The sequence below is a fragment of the Dromaius novaehollandiae genome, chromosome 11 (genome assembly GCF_036370855.1).
Source record: "Dromaius novaehollandiae isolate bDroNov1 chromosome 11, bDroNov1.hap1, whole genome shotgun sequence".
Classification (NCBI taxonomy): domain Eukaryota; kingdom Metazoa; phylum Chordata; class Aves; order Casuariiformes; family Dromaiidae; genus Dromaius; species Dromaius novaehollandiae.
This window is the reverse complement of record NC_088108.1, coordinates 16,285,802-16,305,757: the sequence shown is the minus strand read 5'-3', so window position 1 is coordinate 16,305,757 and position 19,956 is coordinate 16,285,802. Positions and strand designations below refer to the sequence as shown.

General features: G+C 36.3%; 1 protein-coding gene across 2 annotated transcripts in view; it reads right to left on the bottom strand.

Moving 5' to 3' along the window:
• Positions 1-19,956, bottom strand: part of KLHL4 (kelch like family member 4) — a 105,497-nt gene that overhangs the window by 3,198 nt on the left and 82,343 nt on the right. For both annotated transcript variants that reach the window (XM_026101307.2, XM_026101305.2), the window contains exons 2-9: positions 19,312-19,485; positions 18,720-18,856; positions 15,804-16,000; positions 11,070-11,282; positions 9,824-10,010; positions 6,587-6,811; positions 4,663-4,825; positions 1,355-1,567 (exon numbers count right to left, since the gene is read on the bottom strand). In XM_026101307.2, coding sequence (XP_025957092.1) covers positions 1,355-1,567; positions 4,663-4,825; positions 6,587-6,811; positions 9,824-10,010; positions 11,070-11,282; positions 15,804-16,000; positions 18,720-18,856; positions 19,312-19,454 — 1,478 coding nt within the window. In that variant the 5' untranslated portion in view covers positions 19,455-19,485. The remainder of the gene's footprint in view (positions 1-1,354; positions 1,568-4,662; positions 4,826-6,586; positions 6,812-9,823; positions 10,011-11,069; positions 11,283-15,803; positions 16,001-18,719; positions 18,857-19,311; positions 19,486-19,956) is intronic.

Here is a 19,956-nt window from a genome sequence, read left to right as displayed (position 1 = left end):
AATGTCCACATTTTCACTTTATGATTACAGTCTCTCAGTCCTATGAGATTATACAATCAATATGTTTTGAGCATAAATGAAGACGGAGGGAATGATGGTGTGACAGCAGTTGAATCAGTAAAGTTAAAGTAAATTTCAGTTTACTCCTTTTTCTTCAGAAAGATTTTTATTTTCTATTTCTCGTCAGAACCAAGGTTTTAAGTAAACTTCACTGCAAAAAAAGCTAAAATATCTCATATAATTGATAAAAGTTGTAAGACAAAATGTGTGGCAATATTTGATATCAGTGTTCATTTTACTCCAACAATATGTATTCAGCCAGTCTCCAATATAAATTCAGACAAATTCCACTGCAGTCCTAGCTTTACACCATCTAACTGCAAACAAAACATTGTGTTATTCACAAGAGGGATTTGAATGCTTGCCCAGTTTTCCTTTTTTGTCCCCCCAAAACCTCATCAGAGTAGTCCTTGCACCAATAGGCTATTAAACAGCTGATGAGTCAGTAGGGCCCCTTTTCCCCAGGGCTGGAGTATCCCCCTGTCCCCTCCGTTGTACCACGTGCCAGCACAGAAACAAAGCAGCATTTGGTACGCAATACCTGTATTTTTAAAAAGAAATGTCTGGTATTTGCAAACTCTTAAGAAACTATGCTCCTCAGTGGAGAAAACAAAAATGGGATTAAATAAGGATCAGATAAACTGTATTTTCATTTAAAAAGGTAATTTCTCCTGGAAATGGATATAAAGCCAAGAGGTTGCTTATTTCTACCCATTGTTCAAACTTGATGCAGGAGAATAAGTGTTGAGTTTTGCAGATTTGATTTTGGATTTGGATTTAAATAATGCCCAGGCTTCTGCTAGGGCTACGTATTGAAAAATAACAAAGTATGCAAGACAAAAAATTTTGGAGGAAACATGTTGACAAACGAAACAAGCATTCTGTGATTTCGCTTTGGTTTCTCCCAGCTCTTCATACTAGGGAATGGAGAGAAGGAACACAAGCTGACACTTCAGAACACTTATTTTGCAAGTTGAATTAAATCTTTGGAGTCTTATTGAATAAGAAAATTAAACTTATTGAACTAGCAGGGAAAAAAGTGTTCTGCAGGTACACATTTTAAAATCATCAGATCCCGTAACAGTCCTGTAAAGGTCTGAAAGATGTCCATTAACGTACCAACTAAAGCATTTCTGGCAACATGAAAATTGCGTTCAGTGTACTTTTCTAGACATGGAGTATGTGCCGACTTTATAGTTTTTACTTCCTTTGGAGTACTCAGTTTTGACATTGCAATAAATTTTTTTCTATTTCCTGGAATGTTAAAAAAAACAAAAACAAAAAAACCACTTACCTTTCTACACAGTCGGAAAGCCGAGAACAGTGGTTGGAAGCAGGTGCATCATGACCTCCCACAGCATATAAGAACCCGTTGTATGTTGCAACGCCAACGCCGCCTCTTCTCTTCGACATTGAAGCACATATGCTCCACTTGTTTGTGTGCGGGTCAAAACACTCCATGGATTTTAAGCAGGAGCTCCCATCTCGTCCACCAACAGCATACAGTCTGGAATAAATACCCACAGGAAGACAAATGGACTTTCAGTCTTTAGCCTCTCATTTTAAAAAGAATTTTATTTGGTTAGCTTTATTCAAAACACTTACATTCTCATTATGTCTAGTGTTTGCTATCTAAAGCTATGCTCTGGAAATTTCTTTGCACAACAGGTTTTGCATGCTATACAAGGCAGTTATTTTTTTCATTTTGCAGTGCAAATTTTCAAGCAGTCACATTAGAAAATATTAAAAAATACTTATCAGTTTCTTTAAATATGAGCTATGGATGGCATTTAATTGAAAAGCACTAAACAAGGTTAAAACATAAGGGTGATTTTCCCTATGACTTGCTTATTTAGTACTTGACATCTTAGTATGGCATTGTTAAGCAAATTTCCTGTGCTATTAACATGTAAAAGAACCATAATGAACTTCATAATATATCAAAGCCGTATTTAATATACTTTTGACAGTGTTTCCTCAGCTTTTGTATTTGAGAAAATCTGCAGGACTAAAGTTACTGTACAGGTATGTCAGTCATGCCGTGCCACGTCATGTCATCTTTTCTGAAGTTCAACCTAAGGGCACCTACACAGGCAGTTCTTTCTCAGCTGGGTGGTATGTTTGTATGTGGCAAATGCTAGAACCTGAATTTAAGTGATCTAGCTGCGGTTCAAACCAGCTGGTGTTGGGAAAATATCTTAGAATAAATGGTGGAAATCCACATTAAGAACCATGGAGTTTTCTGTGGCTTTTTGCCAATGAATTTTACAAAGCCTGAATTTCTTTTGTATTCCAAGCTATCTTGATGCTGCTAGAGTATGTACACAGGATGTAATAGCAGAACTGTTTTAGATGTTGAGTGTGTCCATTTTCATGTGCCTTTCAGACCCTCGCTGTTACTTACTGCTATGAAATTGAATTTAGCTAGTGCAACTAATTAGATGTTTAGGGAACAACTCATCTTGTCCAGAGTAAGATACTCAAAACAGAGCAGAAGGACTGTGCTTGCAAGGTGCCTGTTTTTCTCCTGTGACTGGAAGAGTTTTCAGATCCCTCTGATATATAATTTAACAAGAAAATTCTTGCCCAGTGAGAGAGTAATACAAGCCCGATCTTTTAATGTTTGTGAATTGGAGGTAGACTTGAGCTCTGTGCAGTTTGTTGCTTAGCCCATACAAAGCTTGAGGATTTGTTTTGTTTTCTTTTCTTGTCATGCTCTTAGCTACAGTCTACTTGTTTACACAGCTTTCATGGAGAGAGGAAATAACTGCATACGTGAACAGATTGGTTGGGGTTTTTTGTTTTCCATAATGTATCTAGAAACATGGCAGAGTCATCTAAAAAAAATCTTTTTCCGTTCTCCAAGGAGAAGAACAAATATATCCATATTGACAGATGTTTTTATTACACATTTCATTGGTCAAAAAGTGTTGTTTCTATTAAAACTCAAAGTATTTTGTGGTGAGATTGAATAACTAACAGTTATAATTTCAGTAGTGCTGCTATAAGAAATACGGTGTGACTTAGGGAAATGGGAAAAGTAGAAGCATTCACCTAGGTTAGCCCGCAGCAGTAATGCTGAATGAAGGACATTTGATCTCTGCTTCGCCTGCTGTGCCAGAGATTACATCACAAAACTAACAGACATGATTTCAGTCAGGTTGGAGACAGCCTGTATCAGGAGCGACTGAGAACAGAGTCAGGATCAGGCTGGATTTCCTCTTTGACAAAGTGGTTTCCTGCATGTCACTGTGGAAGGTACCAGCAGGAGTTTCTGGTGAAGGTTATGTTCAGAACATTTCCTCTGAGATACGACAGGGACTTGAACAGACAGTTCTCCTTCCCTCAAACTTCAGACTTACTGATTAAAATCATGTGATGTTTGAATGCAGTATCCTGATTCCTCCCATATGCGAGGAATTTGTACATCTGCAAATATCTGTTTGTTGACATCTTTGCTACTGGTCCATTATCCTCCTCTTTCATAACCCTCTGGAATTTAAAAAGTGAACAGGGAAGCCGGTGATAAGGTTTCAGGCCAGATGCAGTCCTCTGCTACAACCGTCTGTGTCCCTCCGAGGCCCTACAAACTGTCATTGCCAAGGGGCTTCCATGGAGTTAAATAAGAAGGTAGTTTGGCTCAGTCCATATCTCCAGCATAACCTGGGTCATACTACCGGGCTCTTGTATTTTCAGGACCAGACTGTCTTGCTGAACAAGGGGAACAGAATTCTGTCAAGCATTAATTTATGAATTGTTCTTCCTCATGCTGAAATACAGCAAATACCAAATAGGAATATAAAATAAGGTGTAACACACCTCATTTTACAGGTACAATACAGGTTGCACACCAGGTTCATACATGAGTCTGTTCCCATATAAGGATGTTGGGTCACTTTAGAGTCTTAGGAGGAGGCTTAAGTAAATTTTAAAAATCTTGTCTGGAAAACAATTTACAGCGTACAATGAAAACATGACCTCAGTTTATTCAAGGGATAGATAAGGGGTAGAATAAAACCGGATAGCTTAACACTTAGAGAAGGCTGTTTATTCCGTGCCTGATTATTAAACTCGCCTTCCTTTGATTCAACATACCATATATCTTCTGACTTTTAAAAATTCTTCTTGACTCTGAACTTGTCAAGGTCATAGCTGCATGCAGAGGGTCTAAAATGACAGAAGAATGGCTTTGTTTCCACAGAAGTAGTTCTTTTAAATTGTGCTTCCTTAGGCATACTGATTTAAAAAATGTAAAGTAAACTTAGAACACTGTTTAAAAAGAAGTTCATCTAAATTCCCATGAGTTATATTCCATGTAAAATTCTGATATGTGTGTTAGAATATTTCCAAATTGCCATAGCTTTGGAGAGCTGAAATATGTTTAAAATATGACTGCAAATTTGAGAACAATTTACAGCACAACAGAGTAAAAGCTTTTCTTTCCTATTTTTGTACATTACAACTTCTATTTGTTTTCTTGAGGTGGTGAGTTACTATATGATTGAAAAGAATATTTTAAGAAGTATATTGCGATCTAAGCAAAAGGAAGCAAGCAAGGAAGCAAATGAAAAGCAAAAAAGAGAGTTTTTCCTGTTCACATACTTGCTATTTAATGCTGCAACCCCTACAGTGCTTCTTGGAGTTGACATGCTCGCAACATAATTCCACTGACGTGCTTGGGGATCCCATCTTTCTACTGTATTAAGATAACTCCATCCATCATGGCCACCAACAGCATACATTGGTCCTTCAAGCATTGCTACTCCTTAAAAGATAGAATTAAGGACAAATTATAGTATCTGATAATTTCAGTGAGTGATAATGGCTTAACTTCATACTTTAATTCCCTGTATACAGATAAGCAATTTCAGTATCTAAAAGCTGCCTTGTCACTGAGCAGAATAAACATACGTACACAAAATACTTCACATACAGTATTTTTCTGACTAAGCGTTATCTTTTGCCGAAAGCTCAGAGGAAAGCTGCTTTATTTGTGATGTTCTCTTCTGGGATTTTTATATCTTCCACTTCTGTTGACTCTGTTCTGAATCAGATTTGAGCCCATACATGTGCAGTAGTGCTATTCTTTTAAAGAAAAGCAAAGTTTGAGCCAGGCAATGACAATATTTTTCCAAAGCAGCTCTCTAATCCTGTGCTCTGATCTAGCTGAAACTCTGTAGTCACTCCAGCATGAAGCCTAAGCTGAGTGGGCTGCTGTCTTTATTTGTAAAAGTACCATAACGTTTTAACGGCGGTAGGTGGAGCACACTAGGATAAGAGCTGACTTGTATCTGTTCTTGTGCCTCCTATTTTGTGAGCTGCTGCTGCCCCTGTTGTTATTTGCTAGCTTTGCCAGTAAGGCAAAATGTTTGAATCTGGCTGCTTAAAAGTTAGTTTTCTAAATCTATCCTTTCAGGCGTAAACAGCCTGATTTTTTCAAAAGTGCTAACTCCCCCCAGACTCGCAGAGAACCTAATAGGAGCTGTAGGTGTAAGGCAGCTTTGCAAATCAGGGCCGATACACAGTTAGAAGCCTAAATTTGGGCACTCAAATTGTGACCTACTTGTTGGGTAGAATTCTGTCTCTGCAGCTGGTAATCCTACAAACTTGGATAAGAATTAATTATTTAAAATTTTTTTTTATTCTTTTCCTTTATGACCTCTATTTGTTTTTATGAATTTGACAGACTAGCAGGTAAAAAAACTCTACACTATTCTTTTAACTGAGACCAAGTGGTGCAAAAGGTAACAGGCCACAAACCAAGGTTTCCTGAATAACTCCCCATCAGTCTTTTTATATTATTCACTAAAATAAAAATATTCTATGTCGTTTGAACTTAAGAATGATTTATGCTTATAGAAAAAGCTATTAAATGAAGAGAAGCCAGCCTTTTTCATAACAACTATACTATACAAATCATTCAGAAATTATCTTAACCCCACTTATGTGCTCTCCCAACTTTAAACTTTTTCTTATATTTTGTAGTTCCAAAAAGAAACTCTTGATTTCATATTCATATTATTCAAGCACTGTGAATAATATTGATTATAGGGTGGTATAGATCCATAGATAATAAGCTATGGCAGAGCTCTGTAAAATTTCTTGTAATGACAACATTAAAATTAGTGAAGGTGTAGTTTATTCCCTTATAGCAATCTTTTCTTCAGTGTCAGTTATTCTAGCATCTGATTTTCAGAGGTGTTAGGTATCCATAAGTCATCTTTTTCAAGAACAGAAGATCAGGCTGTTACTCTCTTGCAAACATACCTCTTGACCAGCAAATTCGATTTGGAGTTGATTGTTTTCTCTGCTGCTTACATTTTGCAATTTTTTAACAGCAAAATTAGCTCTGGAAGGCTAATGCTGGTTAGGTGAATGTTGATAAATAACTCTCTTGGAAAATATTTTTACAGATATTGTTGCATGCTATTAAATGCTTTAAGAATGTAATGTCAGCAGTGTTTGTGTCAATCAAAATTAATCTGTACATGATACAAGGTATTTTCAAAGAAAAAGTACCTCTTACCTAGGCCATGTCTGTGTGTCGACATAGGTGGCATTACAGTCCAAACTTTGGTGATAGGGTTGAAACATTCAACAATATTAGAAGTTTTCAGACCATCTCTGCCTCCCACAATATAGAGTTTGTTGTCAATTACTGCAACTCCAAACTGTAATCGTCTGCCATTCATGGTGCCAATTTGTACCCAACTATTAGTCCTGAGGTCGTATTTTTCAATTGTAGTGGTGCCTGTTAAAATTTAATTATTATCAAAACGTAAACAATATGAGATAGCTGTGAACTGATCAGTGCCCAGCAGTAAGTAGTTGGTGCTCCCCAAAACATTATTAAACTGTACAACGTTGAAATTGTGTATGTGGACTTCTGTTGCTGCTCCTTGAGAACTTCAGTTACGAAGTGTGAACCTAGTGAGAAAGCTGCATTAATTTCATGCATATATGATTGCCAAACACTTGAGAATAAGCTGAGGGCAAGAAGATGCAGAATTACATGTCAACAAATTTTTTTAACACTGAAAATTTTGGAGATAAGTTACATCTGTTACTTTTTTCTCATTCTTTATTAACACAGTTTATCACAGCTATGCACTCCTTAACCATGCTTGTGCTTAAACCGTTAGCACTATCAAAAACTAAAAATGTATCAAGGTATCTGTCTGTCTTAGCACTTGGGCTGCATCCTCAAGAACAGTTTTGATGCTTTCCTTTCTGTGATGGAGACAGGGAGAAGGCTGAGTTGTGTGTGTGCATACGCTTGCTTCCCGTAGGCAGCTTCCCTGAGGTTCACCTTTGCAGAGCCCTTGCAATAGCTATTTCTCTGCTGCAATATATAAGCTGTATTTTCAATTTTTTCATGTCACTAAGTTTTTAGTAATGTTTTTACTACAGCTATCCATATGGCTCATGCCATAACTCCCTGCCATTCAAAACTAGCATTTTCCATGCACTGGCTCCTGTCAGTCACTCAACAGCAGCAACTGCTCCTGTGAGAGCTGATTTAGCACTGCAGGGAGATGGCTGACTAACAGCCAGGTAGGCAGGAGGCAATTGCCACTGACCCATGTAGTGCGCCTTGTAGCATGGCTTCAGTTTTTCTGAAGTCATCCAGATGAGAAAAAGAGAGCTTATTTCTTAACTGGAATTTGAGAATAAAGAAGTAGCATTTTGAGTACTACAAAAGGCAGTTAGTGAGTAAAGAATTGTTCATGACAGCAAAACAACCATGGAAGGAAGCAGAAAAGAAAGGTAGCGTTCGCTTCGGAGATATTTTCCCAAGCAGAGTCTGAAATAGATCAACTGCTATACTCAATAAATTTAGTGAAATAATAACATAACTTATGATTTCTTGTTTTCTGTATTCTGTTTCTGATCTACATGCCTTTCTAAATGTATTGGCTGGGAAATAAACTACCTGATCCGCCAACAGTAAAAGGAAGAAATCCTACTTTTTCCCCTCTCCTGTCTTCTTTTATTCTGAGCACCTGGATTTCTTTTGTTGTTCTTTCCATGTGGTTAGTCTGTTTGCTATTCTTTGCTTTGATTCCTTCTCATTTATTTTATGCTAACACATGAGTTTCCCAAAATTCTCAGCTTCAAAAGAAGTATCTCATGTACTAACTGAAAAACAGGAAAAATACATTAAGGCGTACAGTGTGTTCATACCCTGTAGGCTGTAATTTTTATAGGGGCTTGAAAGTAGGTTTTTAAAGTTAATGTGGTTTAGGCACATGCACATTTTTCAAAACACTAGACCAGAAGTGGTTCTTTGATCTTCTTTTGATCATTTTAACTCGAGATTTGACTTCATGTATCACCTGAGATAAGCACAAAACCCAGCCTGGCGCTCCCTGAGAGTCTGAGTTTTCTTTATCACGTAAAGCGTGTAAAGCACAGTACTGCCAGAGGTGGTAGCTACTCCCTTCACCGGTCTGTTCATCCCGGGACTCGTAGTTTCTTAGGTGGTGTTGCCTTATCTTACAGTCCAGCACAAGCTTAAGGGATGAGTCAGAGATGTAACGGGACAGCAGGAAGGAGAGGAAGTGCTGTTCTTCTTAACCATCAAAAGGCAAAAGTTCAAACAATTGGCTTTATTCCAAAGTAATAAGTAAAAGAGGCACCAAGAGGAAACCCAGATGTTCACTGAAATAGCCCTTTCTCTGTATAACCTTTACTGAGAAAATGAATGAGGAAATTTTATTATTATTTTGGTTATAATTAGTTTAAAGTTAACTATTAGTTCTTGCCCATGTTATATAATTTGTAAATAATTAATACTGCTAATGAAACTACAGTAATTGCTACAGTTAAACTTCATTTTGTGAAACTGCCCTATGGATGAGCCTGTGTTTTGACTTCATATTGTTATGGTGGTGAATGTCTATTTTGCATTCGATTTGTTTACATAGACATAGAAAGGTAGCAGTTCAGGATTTCTCCTATAGGAAACATCAGTCATCAGCAACATTTTGCAAAACATGAAATGGATTAACTTCTTTGTGATTCTATTAATAGTTAACTCACAGAGCTAAAATGTAATACAGTTCAGCAAGTCACTAGGCTTTAAAACAATTGCAGTTGTTTGTATTGCACCAGGCTGTGGATTTGAGGTTAAGGTTCCTGTAGAAAATAGGTTAACATCCTGCTCGCTAAATAGAACAGTGTAATTTGTAAAGTTGTTATTTAGATCTCTGTTTCTCTTTTTACATCTTTTTATAACTGATAAAAATGCTATCAAATTATAAACAAAAATAATGTCCGTAGTAAAATACTACAGAGTCTAGAGTGTAAAAAAGAAGGTGCTTTGAGGCATTTCACTTATTTTGTTGGTCTGCACATCATTCTGAAACTGGTTGCAGTTGTGAAAATCAAACCGTAAAAATTGGCATGTATGTTTAACATTCGACTTTTAACTACAAACCTGAAAATAATTATATGCAGTACTGAGAAAAGGTACGCATACTGTTGCAGTCACGAAGAAGTGAAAATCTTTCTAACTGAAATTTTATATTAAGGATCGATAAGCTTTAGCTAAGACTTTTTAAAAGTTCATTAATGCTTTTGGTTTTATTTCCCTCTTCTTTAAAAATTTTTCAGCCTCCTAGCTCTTATCCAAAAATGGGGTACAGGATTCTAAAATGGCAGTAAAAGTGTCCTGAGGTATTTCAAGTATTAATTTTTTTCTTCTGGTTTGTAAAGTTGAACTGAACAGGTTTCTGTAATACAATTAAATTTCCAAACTCACCTTTAGTGGCATCCATGCCTCCTACAGCATAAAGTGCACCTACTGTAGACTTTCTAGGCTTAGTTCGAGGACTCTGCATCATGGACCGTCTTTCTGGTAGTAGGTGGTACTTCATAGCCTCCATAAGAAGTTTCTGACACTCTAGGTCGTCTGCGAACATTGGACTATTTTCTAGATCGGCTAGTAACTAAGAAATGAAAAGTAATGATCTTATTTATAGTTAGATCCTTAAAAGTTGTAGGCACTCTAGTAATTAAAGCATTTGTAGCTACAAACATTCATTTTCAGTTCACTTCTCACCTTAGGTTTGCTCTAAGTTTTGTTTTAATGCAAGCGAAACAACATAAAGGTAAGAAAAAAGTCTAAATATTATCTCTTTGCTTTATTTTTTCTGAAAAGTTGGTTCTAACCTTCAGAAAAGGTTAAAATTACAAACATAGTATTGTTCTTTTTGAAGCTGAATGCAAATCTCCTCTTGATGTAATATAAGCAAATCTAATACCTAATACTGGACATCTCCACTAATATCAGAATATATTAAATAAAGTCTGTATTTAAAATGAAATGTATCCAACATTTTGGTACTTAACCCGATACTTGCTGCTTCATGCATAGAGATGCATGAAGTAGTTGTAGTGTCCTGACAATGTTGCTATTTGTGTAAGCATTTCAGGTGAGACACACAGATCTTGTATCACACAGATATGACAATGTCGGTTTACTGTAAAGCTGTGTATCTGTCTCTGGAAAGATCTGCATCTGTATCTGATGACGTGTCTCTTTCAATATTACAGGACATGTAGTGCCAATAGTCAAAACAGTCAGGAATAATCTAGATAATGTAATAATCTAGTTTTATGGTGATAGAGACGTGGCTTTTTAAGTATTGTGCCTCATACATCCTGCAGTTTGGTAAGACTAAATAAATATCTTTATATAGTATCTAAACTGCTGTGGTATTAGAGGAGAAAATGCTACCTAACAAACACTCTATGCTTTTGAGGCTCTGTTAAACTGATATTGTTATAGAAGTAATTCTGATCCCAGTAACTACATTGTCATTGTGGGATTTTTTTTCATTCATTTTTACAAATAATAAACATACTTACTACACAGTTTACAATATAATTTTTATAAAGCCCCAAACCAGAACTTTTATAAAGAAATTTGTTCTCTATCTAAATGGCGCTTGAGGCAAGCATTTCTGCTAGTAGTCCAGTTCCCTGTTAACCATCCCCTTTCCTACCTGGGGCGGAAGTAGAGGCAGTCTAATATAAGAAAGAAGCATGCCTAGGTCTCGTTGCCTGTTTTGCAAATCGTGCCTCACCCACATCATTAACGCCTGGAATATGGCTTCTTCATCTGGAACATTGATGTCATCACTAGACAGGAGCTTTGCAATTTCGTTAGCAGGAAGTAAAAGAAATTCCTGGTTTTTTATTACTTCTGTGAAGTGTTCCTGGAAAGAAAAAGGTTTCAATCCACTCATGATTTTCACACCTTGAAATAATATTTGCTTAGATAACATAGGCTTTTCTGCATTTCTGTTCCATTCTACAGGATAGGGGAAAGCCATGCATATTCTAAAGATTACTGAATATAATCTGGCTGGCTTCTGTCATTTATTCAAGCATAAACCTGAAAGGTTTAGTTCTTAAAGAAAAGCTATTAAAAGAGAAAGAAATATTTTTAAATGGAAAATACAAATGAGATTCAGATGGCATATCATGCAGAGCATTTTTGAGATTGTCCATTAACCTTTCTTATCTGGTGTACAGAAGCAATTTATGGTTAGGTGCTAAAAGTAGTTCACTCTTCTTTAAAAATAGTACATGTTCTTTAATGGAAGAATTACTTTTATTTAAACTCTTACTTATTGATGCCAACGATTTGCAGTAGCAGAGAAAGTCTGCAGTACAGAGTAGGCCCATGGATATTCCCCGCTAAATGGGTGGGTGTTATCTGCCTGGCTTAACACACAGAATTTTAGACTTCTACTTAGTCTCAGATTTTGATATCTGAAGTAGCAGCAGACTGACTTTAGTCTATCCCTAGACTTTCCTTCCAATTGACAGCTCCTCAGCTCCTTCCAAAAGCTCTCACTTTTCTGTGAGCATGGATACCACAGGAACTCACCAAAGGATCACACACAGGATTTTTTCCATTTATATTCAAGAGATTTTAAGAAAATTACAAATATTTAAACAGCTCTGTTTAAACAGCATCTTTTAAGTGACAAACATGAAGATTTGGGTTGGCCTAAAACCTCCTCGGAGTCACTTTTCTACATCAGTACTAAGTAAAAGTGTTGCAGTGATCCAGCCTTGATACATCACCACAGAGCAGAGGAAATAACATAGTCATTTGTGTAGTCAATATTTTCAGGGTAATGCATTCAATATAGATATGGGAAGTTTCAGAGGAAAAAGTGGGGAAGGAATGCAGAAAAAATCTCATTTGCAGAAATCTAAGACCTTCTGATAAGTCTAGTACTTGCAGGCAGGATTCATGAATGAAAATGGTATGTGTTGGTGTTTTCCAAGAAATACTTTGGAATATCTTAAAATTTTATTTCAAAGAAGTAAAATTAGAATTGATTTTTGTACTTTCCCAAACTGTACATAAAATTACTAACAAGGTAGACTGGTATTATGTTGATTAGTAAGAAAGGCTACAAGAAAAACAATAATGGTGAATTTACTGCTCACTATCAGAGCTTTTTAAAGATTATTTTACATTGTCTGCTTAGTAAATGCTTGTGACTTAGGACAATTAGTTACAATTATTTCCTGGTTTTGTGAGTACTGAACACAGAAGATGAACTATTTGTCCTTGTCTAATTGCCATTCAAGATAGTGTATTTGATGTTAATAATAGTACCTTTCATTTATTCATATAGAAATAAACATTTCATACGTCTGATTTATAGCCTTCCCATAGACACTAATAAAATAAAAATCTCTATTGCACAGGGAATCCCTGTGTGACTTACACAAGTTTGTATAATGCGCCACTGTCCACTTCAATACTGAGAGAGGGGTTCTCTTGGCTGATCTGGGAATGGTGAACTGCAACGCATTCTGCTTTATTTTCTCCTTCCCTAGACTGAGGCATGCTATACTAGGTAAAGGAAGACTGGGAACAAGGTTTATAATTGTCTGTCTGGCTTTACATCACCTGAGATTTACTGCCATGTGGGAAATCCCATCTACCATTTAAGGGAGATTTTCGTTGTTCTTTGTTGTTTAGTATTGCAGGACTGGAGAACAGTGATCATCTTCTCATAAACCTACTTGCAGGTGTATTTGTCAGTATGGCATGTCTCGGGGATTTGCCACTAGCAGTTTTGCCCCTCAGTATGATCTCAGGACTGCAGCATAATAGAAACACAATTTGAAGATATGAAGTATATCCTAAGAACGCCAAGTGGACATTCAGATGAAGTGTATAAATTGTGTCATGATCAGATTCCACAGTCTTAAACAGATTAGATTCAAACCCTGGAATTTGTTCACAATAATTATGCCAAGTATTGACTGTATGTCTCCACTATCAGAAGCAGAAAATATAGCAAGGGAAATAAAGCTCACTTTTCTAACAGTATTTCTAATGGTACTTTTGGCAATATTAAGATATGCTTCCTTGTGTTAATAATTCCAAAGGAAAAAATTTTCATTAACAAAGCTGTTTTTATAATTTATTTGCAAGCAATGTATTTAGGGATGTATGTCTGTATTTGAAATATTAATTTCCATCTACATACCCAAAAGTAATGTATCTTACTCGAAAACCAGATTGAAGTAGGGCAGATGGAGACATTTTAGTAACTGATATTTGTATTACTTGTTTTCAGCAGTCTCGTAACTTTCTGTGACTCTTTTCAAGAGTACCATGGATATAAATATAGAAGTGATTGAAGGAGATGTTAATTTTGCTCTGTAATGTACATCCTGCTTTAATATTTTCTGACATCCAGAGAATAGGAACAGGAAGGCCAATCTGCATTTAGTTACAAATATAGCTCAAGATGTTTATCAGAACAGGCTTTATCTGCATGAAAAGACACTAGGCAGGAAACTGTTAATACTTTGCATCAGTGACCAAAGTAATTGAATGGGAAGGTCACCAGTGTGTTTATTTTTATTGAATGGATGTGTTGTTTATAGTTGATTATCTTCTGAAAATGTTTAAACTACTAGTTCATTTGTATGGTCTCTATATTTACAATATGACTTTATACCTGTTCCCCTAAGGTGCACATTTTCAAGTGGCTGAGCTTGACATGAAACAAAACAGAATGTTTTATTTATCCTCTTTCACAACAGGTGCGTGTGTGTATGCATTGTTAGGATCTCTGATTCTCTAAAGTCTTTTGAAAAATCAGTTCAGGAATTTAAAAGAAATTGCTTTAAAGTTATTTCAAAGAGGTATAGATTTCCTTTTCTGTATCTAAGTTGTCAGTAGCTGAAAACTTGGTGGACGGTTTTACAGTGTGCAAGCTCCTGCTCTTTCATTGCAATAGCATCACTCTGTGGCATGCAAGATAGAGGATTTGGTTCTAGAGGTGGAAGTGCTCCTATTTGTTTTCAGAAAGGCTAGCATAAATGTACATTTGACATTTGTACATTTAAAGGTCCAGTTCGCATTTATATGTGACACACAGATATGGCTTTCATTTAAAAAATAGTCAAAATCTAACTCTTGGGGAAGAAGGGTGGGGAACTCAAATGGCTAAAAAATCTAACCAAAGAAGTCCCTTCATTGTTTAATGTCAATAATCACATTATTTTATCTGTTTTGCGGAAGTCTGGACTGTGATTTGTAAAGCATTGTTAAAGCTGATGCCTGAGTGCTTGGGCTGATGACACTGGGAGAGAAGAGACAGTATGGGGGAAAGCTCCTGTTACTGGCTCAGAGTGTAAAACTGTATGGAGCAGGAAGGACAAGGGTACTATACAGAGGCTGAGTGAACCTCTATCTTAAATGTCCATTTTCATACTTTAAAATGTAAAAGGAATCTAGACGTCTGCTAAACAGATTCATTAGTATGACAGGCAGGAGCAAAAAGTGCCCTCAATCTGCACATGCCACTCTGGTTCACTTCAGCATGCGGCAGTGCACAGTCTATTGCTGGAATTCTCTCAGCGTTATGAAGCCTCTAAACTGCTTTTGACATACTGCACTTACATTTCAAGCATAAAGCTGCCATGTATCTCCTCACAAGTGGCTCTTTTTATATCTATTTAGCTGTAGCAGTTGCTATTCTTTTTGTGTTTAAAGTTGTTATAGCACATCTTGTTGCCCTGAATATTTATCCCTCGATTTGGTTTCACAGCAAGCTGTCTTGCTTCTCTGTTTCCCACGCTCTGAATATTCATTTCTTGCTTTGAGCCAGAGGATTACACTCAAGTCAGAGATGTGCTTCTTTTCAGTATTTCAAATCTTTCCTATACATTCTTTATTTTGGCTGCTTTTTGTGCACCTCACCTTAAAATCAGATTTAGAATTTTCTTTGTGTTGATCAAAACCATTAAGATTGAGCCATGGACAGGGGTTTTTTGACATTAGCCAGTTTAAGACCCTATTACATTTTTTGGAAGAAATGTGTACAGATCATACTGCATATCTAAGTTCAATGCTTATCCCCTTCTACAAGGCAAAATTCAAAAGAGGAAAAAACAGAACTGAATATTTGGTTTTCTAGTGTGCTTTTCTCTGCTTCCAATACTTTAGTGTCAGTCACAGTTCTTAAATTTCCCCTTGGAGAATGAGCTGGGCACACATCTCAGGGTTACGGATTGTGCAGATCCCACACTGCCAGCGCACGACAAACACAGACACGGTATCAGTCTGGGGACTGCAGCAGTCATGAGCCCAGCTCAGCTGAATCTGCTTCTCCAAGGACCAGAGGTTTTCCGGGAGAGTATTTACACCTGCTGTTAGCATTACAATTTCAAAGCAGTTAGATTATTTCTCTTACCATAGTGTATGTATGTGCCACCTTCAGCAGCTCTGTGCAGCCCTGAGCATCTCCGAAAGAGCGAATCCCTAGGCAGTTTGAAGGATGGAGCTGCTTCATCAGGAAGTTACAACATACCTCAATGACCTGAGATAGCTGGAGAAGACAAGCTGCAGCTAGCAAACTTTCTATAGTGTCCTCCTTTAACTCTAGAATACCTATGCAGTTTGTGCAGAGAAAAAATACAAGTTTTCAGTCATTATCTTTGTATCTGTATTTACTTGAAATCTTCCCACTCCCCAATGTTTTTCTCCTCTGAAAAAAAATGAAAAGGATGTTCCTGTGTTTCAGAAGTTCATTTTCCTTTTTTGATGAAGGATTCTTTAAATAGATTTTTTTAACAGGCTTACATGTTTGGTAGATTTTGAATATAATGATTGGAACATTTTTTATTGGAACTCAAATACTGTTAGATCTGATTTTGCTTAGAACAGTGAAATAAGGAGACAGATATGATTAGGTGAAAATCTTTCACAAAAATCATATGCGAATGAAAAAAATATATATCATAAATTTCTATTACACACAAGAGCTTCAGTATCAAAAGCTAGGAAACTCTAACAGTCAGTGTACACAGGAAACCGGATTTCTTCCGTCTTCTCTACTTGTGTATCTAAATTTTTAATGAAATGTTTACAAGATGTGAGAACTTCATAATGTTCATTAGACAGACTAGAAGGTGTTCATTTAATGAGATCTTCCATCTTAGTTGTTCAGTGTATAGTTTAATTCCCCAGTTAATACACAGCATTAAAATCCTGTTCTGAAAAAAGAACTGTGATTTTTTTTATGAACACAGTTTACAAGTAGGTTCATCATCACAATACCCAATTGCCACAGAAGCATTAATTTCTTTTCCATCTTCCTCTGTGAACAGATGATATATACCACCTCCATTTGACAGACGGAGAATTGTGATATTGAGAGATTACAGTCAAAATTATCATCAGAGTAGCACTCTAAGAGGTTTCTTGTCCAAAGTTCACTTCTGATTTATTTCCATGGAATATGTAAACAACGCTCAAAGTTATAGCTCTTATCTCCTCTAAAAGTCACATTTATATTTCGTTACCCAGAAAATAGTAGCACCCACTTAAGAGGCTTGGTTACTATCACATGAAAACCTGTGACAGAGACAGTGGGAAAATTCAGTTTTCCAGAGTTCAGCAGTCTTAACTTAGAACAATCCCATTTGCTTCATACCTTATATAAACAAATTGAAAGAGTAGAGATTTAGCCAAGCAGGATGATTTTGACATACAGGCAGATAAGAAGTAGCCCACCACCCAGCTTCTTTGTGCTTCTACTAATCCATTTCCTCGGGTAATACATGCTAATTCAGTGCCATAATATCACCACTTTACAGATGTTATGCAGCATTCCCTCGAGCCTGTGATTATCCCCTTGTCAGTGCCCACAAACATAAAAGGAGTCTATTTTGTGTGTGGAAACTTCTGTTTCCAATCTGATTTGCAGGTTGCTTGTCTTTCTGGAGATTTTTCTCTTTACACAATAGACTAGATTTTTGAGGTGCCTTACTTAGTAAGTGAAGGAAATCTTCTATTTTTGACGTTTTTGCCAATACCAATATAGTAAATATACTTGGTCTTTGATTTTCTTTGAAATTTTTTTATACTAACACCTTTTAAATTACTATAAAGACATAAATAGATACCTATGATACTTCTTCCAGCCTCTCTGCCTCAATATAGATATTGTGGAGAGTTATTTCATTCAAAAGCAAGCAAGCAAGCAATGCCCTGCATGGGACATCAGATAGTGAAGGAACTAGGGAATGTTATTGGTATTGGACATTAACTGAGAGGATGGGTCAGTTTACCTAGCAAAAGTTCATAAATTCAGAAGGCTGTTTTTCTAGTCAGTTAGGAGTCCTTACATTCTGGAGGAGTAATTCTCTCCTTTGGAGATGTGGGCATTTTTTGCAGAACTATATAGTTTGGTGGGGGGAAAGGAGTTTCTCTTCTACTTTCCTGGCTGGAGTAGCTGCCATCTGGATAGAGTGGCTTGCCAAATACCAGAACCTGCAGGCTTCCAGAGTCTGCATAGGTTTGAACAATCTGGGTATTTTTAATTGCAATATATACTAACATAACCACTGTGTTCTACAGCATTTTTCTCTGCTCATTATAGAGCAGCTGAAAGGCATTTTGGAGTTCTCTGATTTGCTCTTTTTGGCTATTGGTTCAAAAGTTAAGTGATCCAGCAAGCACAGGGGTAAATTTTGAAAATGGAAGAAAAGAAATTAGGGAAAAAGTATAGACATTATTTTTTGGTATTAAAATAAAACATTTTAATTTCATTAAGATAAAATCTCTGTAATTTTTAAAGAGAACTAAGTAAATGCATCTAAAATTTGGTGGTACTTTCTCATAGTAAAAGTTGTTCTATTCTTAGGTGTGATCGTATTCCTGCCACCCAGCCAAACCATTTCTATGGCTATTCATGACAGGAAGGTTCATAATACCCTTCTCTCTTTCAATACACACGGTGAGCAACCAGCAAAATATCTTCTCTCATTAAAATTGCCAAAATAATTTTTATCTAGTTAGAGAAACGAGATGTCCTAATAATGGATTTATATGTTTATATTTCTGTATATCTTCTACAATGTCATTGGAGCATCACTATCTGTTATTATCTGCCTTCAAAATGATAATTATTTTATCAGAACATATTTATTAAGTAATATTTATTCATTATCTTTAGAGAAAGGTATACATTAAATATGCATGATCTATGCCTATATTTATGAAATGTATGGAACATATAAAATGGAAGAAGTGAAAATTATGTATGCATTTAATAGGTTGTTATCTTCCTTTACAAAACTGATGTAGGTAAGGGAGGAAGAATTACCTGTGTAGGCATAGCGCACCAAAGCTTTCAGCGCATCCGGGTCTACACCCTCCATTTTGATTTCCTCTTGTTTTGCTTCACGCACATCATTAGTAAACATTGCAGCAAAATAATCAGACACTGCACTGAGAACCAACCTTGAAACAGAAGCATTTCAGGAGGAATGCAAATTACTTCATAATCTCAATAGCAAGCACGAAATTCAGCATTATTATTCAGTATTATAAATTGTGTGTGTAATAGAAACATTATCTTTAGTATAGGACTTGAATCTTACAGTAGTGAGTAATAAAGTTAAAAGGATAATAAGTAATCTAATTTTCAGACTGCTTGTTTGTGCAGTTTTGCTTCACTGCTGTCTACAGTTTGATAGCAGCAAGGAGAGAGGACGGGCAATATCATCGGCTCGTATTTGAGTTTCCTTCTACCTGAAATAATGACTATGAAACTCTGATGACATTATTTTATTCTGTTAGTTGATGTGCTAATTATAGTAACCATTCATTCATAGCTAGACAGGGCAAGCATAAATTATCATAGCGTTTGGAAATTTCAGGCTTTGAAGCCTTGTAAACAATAATGGGAAATGTACCTGTGAGCTGGAATCTTTTGGTCTCCAGCTATGAGGAGAACATCACACAGCTGTTTCTGCTGGAGATAATTTTCCATTTTGCGGAAAGTTTGCTCTGCATGGTTTGTAGATTGGAAATATTCATCTGAGCCATTGGTGTTCATTCCAAGTAGTGAACTGCTAGTTGTTGATAACCTGTGAGGGAAAGAGGCAGTGTAATTACTGTGGCATTATAAATTCTGATTATGCTTGTCATATAATTTTTGTTCAAGTGACATAACAGAAATGTTTAAAAATATCTAGCTATTATGATCCTGGTCTTACTACGCCCTTTTCCATTTGTTTCTGCTTGTTATCTGCAAGTTTTCCTTCACAAGGTTGCATGCAAGTTCTAATGTCAGTGAACAAGTGATACAGAGCTGGCTTTACCGAGTTTTCTACCTCCTATCAGTTTTATGTCAGCTATGCACAGATTGCATAGCACTGACTAATCGTAAATGCAGCCTCCTGACCGCAACACACAAAAAGCAAAGCTATTCTTGTGATACTAATATCTAAAGCATCTTGTAATATAAAATTTTGGATGCTACATGTCTTTAGGTCTTCTTTATTTTTCTATTTTTCTTCATGGTCTCTGATTGCGCTTTACTTTGTACTTTGAATTGC